Here is a 2,669-nt window from a genome sequence, read left to right as displayed (position 1 = left end):
TCTACTTACATATAATACTTTGGTATGTGTTTCCATAAAATGATCCTCCTGCATTTAGACTGTTCAGAAACAGGAATTCCTAAACTGGTGAAGTGTATCCTGTTGTTGATTTTAAGATGTTCATAAATATTCTCACAATTTAATTTAAAAATGGAACATTTTAGTGATTAAAATAGGGAAGAGTAAGACAAAACTTTAGTTTTAGAAGTGATTACATCACTAAACCCCATACAGTAGTACTGATTTTTTTTCTGCTCATAAGAAGCACAGTGTCAGAAACATTAAACAGACCAATATATAAAAGGAATCAATATACATATGTGCCATGGTTAAAAGCCAAGCTTGATTAATAAGTAAGTTGATAATAAATTCACTGAGTTTTTAGTTTGAAGATTTTTAAAAAATAATTATGGGGGCCACGGATAGAGCTCAGGGGCACAGTGCCTGTCTGGCAAGCTTGAGGTCCTGAGTTCAATTTCTGGTAGCAAAAAAAAAAAATAATAATGGAGGACAGTTATTTTCTTCAAAGCACAAGTTATAGAGAAGGAAAAAGGTCTAAAAGACTAGTGTGATTGATGTGTATTTATGAAGCATAATTTCTGTATACGTGGCCAGTAGGGATAAAAGTAAGTATAATGGTAGCTACATTTATTGAGGTCTTTATGCTAGGTTCTGTGCTAATTCCTTTATATCGCAGTGTGTACAACAGCTCTCTTGAGAAGATCCAAGTCTTTATCCCAGTTTTACAGATGAGGAATCTGGGCCTTAAGGAGGCCAAGCCCCTTGCCCAACTAGTGTGTATGTCTATAACAATTGATTGCTGTAGTTGTACTCTTTCACTATTGGGTTGTAAAAACAATCTTAACTAGTTATAGGGCTTGTCATTTCCATTCAGAGAAACTTTGCACATAAGCTTTGTGGAGGTTTGAGCATGAAGTAATGGAAATTATGATGGGGTTAGCTTTTGAAATACTAAGTTTTAGGCATTTATAGTAACTCACGCTAGTAACCTGTTTAGCTGCAAGTCAGTTTTATCTGTTGTTTACTTTCTGATTGTTTGCATATAAATGACTGTTTCCTTAATCCTTAAAAATTTGTTTTTCTTAGAGAGATTGGTCTCCTTAGATTTATGTTTATACTTTACATAGTTGTGGTGGTTTTGTTCTGGAGGTAGCTCAACAAACGCAATTTGCTGGAGAGTCCCATTTCATGGCATTTTAGCCCTGAGATGTGTAAGGAGATTCCTCAACAGTATCCCTTCTAGAGGAGTAGCTCAGCTTCTGACAGCTTGAGGGCAAACCTCATCAGACACAGTCATAGCTTAGCAGACTCAGGACTTCACACTCACATTGTTGGTAAAAGTTCAGTAGGTTTTAAAGGCAATTAGAACCAAGAAAATTTTCTCTGCTATTAGGTAGAAACATTATAGCTTTTTTAGAGATACAAGACCAAAAATGGTGTTTCTTTGAAAATCCTTATGAGAAAAACAGGAATAATTTTGTTTATAGTGGGGAAGTTGGAAAAAACCTTTAGGGAAAATAATACTTATCATCTCGTGGGATTTTTTTTGCCCAAGTCAACAAATATGTTCCCATGCATAAGTCACTGGACTTCTATTTTTTCTGATTTCGTCGTCCACTCGAGGTTAAATTTCAGTGTCACTTGGTGAATCGAGGAGGCATTTAACATGTACTCTCGAATAACCCCTTCCTCTGGATTCTTTCCTCCTTTATTTTCCAGTGATCCTGAGCAACTGAAGAAGGAACTGGATGAACTAGTCAATGCTATTGAAGAACATTTTTTCCAGCCACAGAAGTATAATCTGCAGCCAAAGTCAGAGTGAAATATTCCAGCACGGAACATAATCACACGTACCACCAGGGAAGGTGAACTTTGTTTCTTAAGAAATTTTTTGAAGGCCAAGTGATTTAAATTATCATTATTATAAGTATTGATACATTTTAAATAGACCTACATTTCTCATTGCTTTATGTTTCATCTTTAAGGTGACTGAAGAAAAGATGGCTAAACCTAGCAAACTAGCAGGACTGTTAAAATGTTAAGCCGGACCACTATGTTTTCTAAATGAAGACTTTACAAAAAACTAACTTTCAAAAACAGATTATAACTAACATGCCTTAATTTGCATAACTATGTCTACTGTAATTCTTTTTACATATAGTTGAAATAGTGAAGAAAGCTATACAGTTTCTGAATTCTGGGCTATCATGTAGATAGCCTCTTTTTAAGTATATGTACATTTATATTTCTATCAGTTACTTATAAAGTAAAATACTTATAAAGTAAAATAAATAAATGCATCAAATGTTGTATTCATGTTTGGGGGAAAATGCAATTCACAGGAACATGTAAAGTGGAATAAAAGATGCTTTAAAAAGATTATTTTTTGACCCTGTTAGTTCTCATGATGCTGTATATTGTATATATGCTAGGAAAAAACCAGCTTAACTGTCTTTGTTCAACCTGTGGAAGTTCATTTTATCTCTGTAAATCAATTAGGCCTTTATAACTTACAGAACGGCTTACTGTTCATTTTTTGATTTAGTAAAATCTATTCCTTCTACCTCTTTACAATTCATGCCCACATAACCTTTCAGAATCATTCTACTTAAAGAGCCAAGCGTGGTGGGATACACTTCTTATCCTAC

General features: G+C 34.2%; 1 protein-coding gene across 2 annotated transcripts in view; it reads left to right on the top strand.

Annotated features, from left to right (window-relative positions):
- Pgm2 (phosphoglucomutase 2) overlaps positions 1–2,403 on the top strand; it is a gene marked incomplete at its 5' end in the record, with an annotated part of 27,621 nt that extends 25,218 nt beyond the window's left edge. The window contains 2 exon segments of one of the 2 annotated variants that reach the window (XM_013518109.1): positions 1,741–1,886; positions 2,007–2,403. In XM_013518109.1, the coding sequence (XP_013373563.1) occupies positions 1,741–1,843 (103 nt within the window). 2 annotated transcript variants of the gene reach the window in all.
- Positions 2,404–2,669: the final 266 nt, after the last annotated feature.

This window comes from Chinchilla lanigera, unplaced genomic scaffold (assembly GCF_000276665.1).
Source record: "Chinchilla lanigera isolate Chin_1 unplaced genomic scaffold, ChiLan1.0 scaffold00042, whole genome shotgun sequence".
Taxonomy (NCBI): Eukaryota; Metazoa; Chordata; class Mammalia; order Rodentia; family Chinchillidae; genus Chinchilla; species Chinchilla lanigera.
Note: the sequence above shows the minus strand (reverse complement) of the source record. Positions and strands in the feature narration are given on the sequence as shown.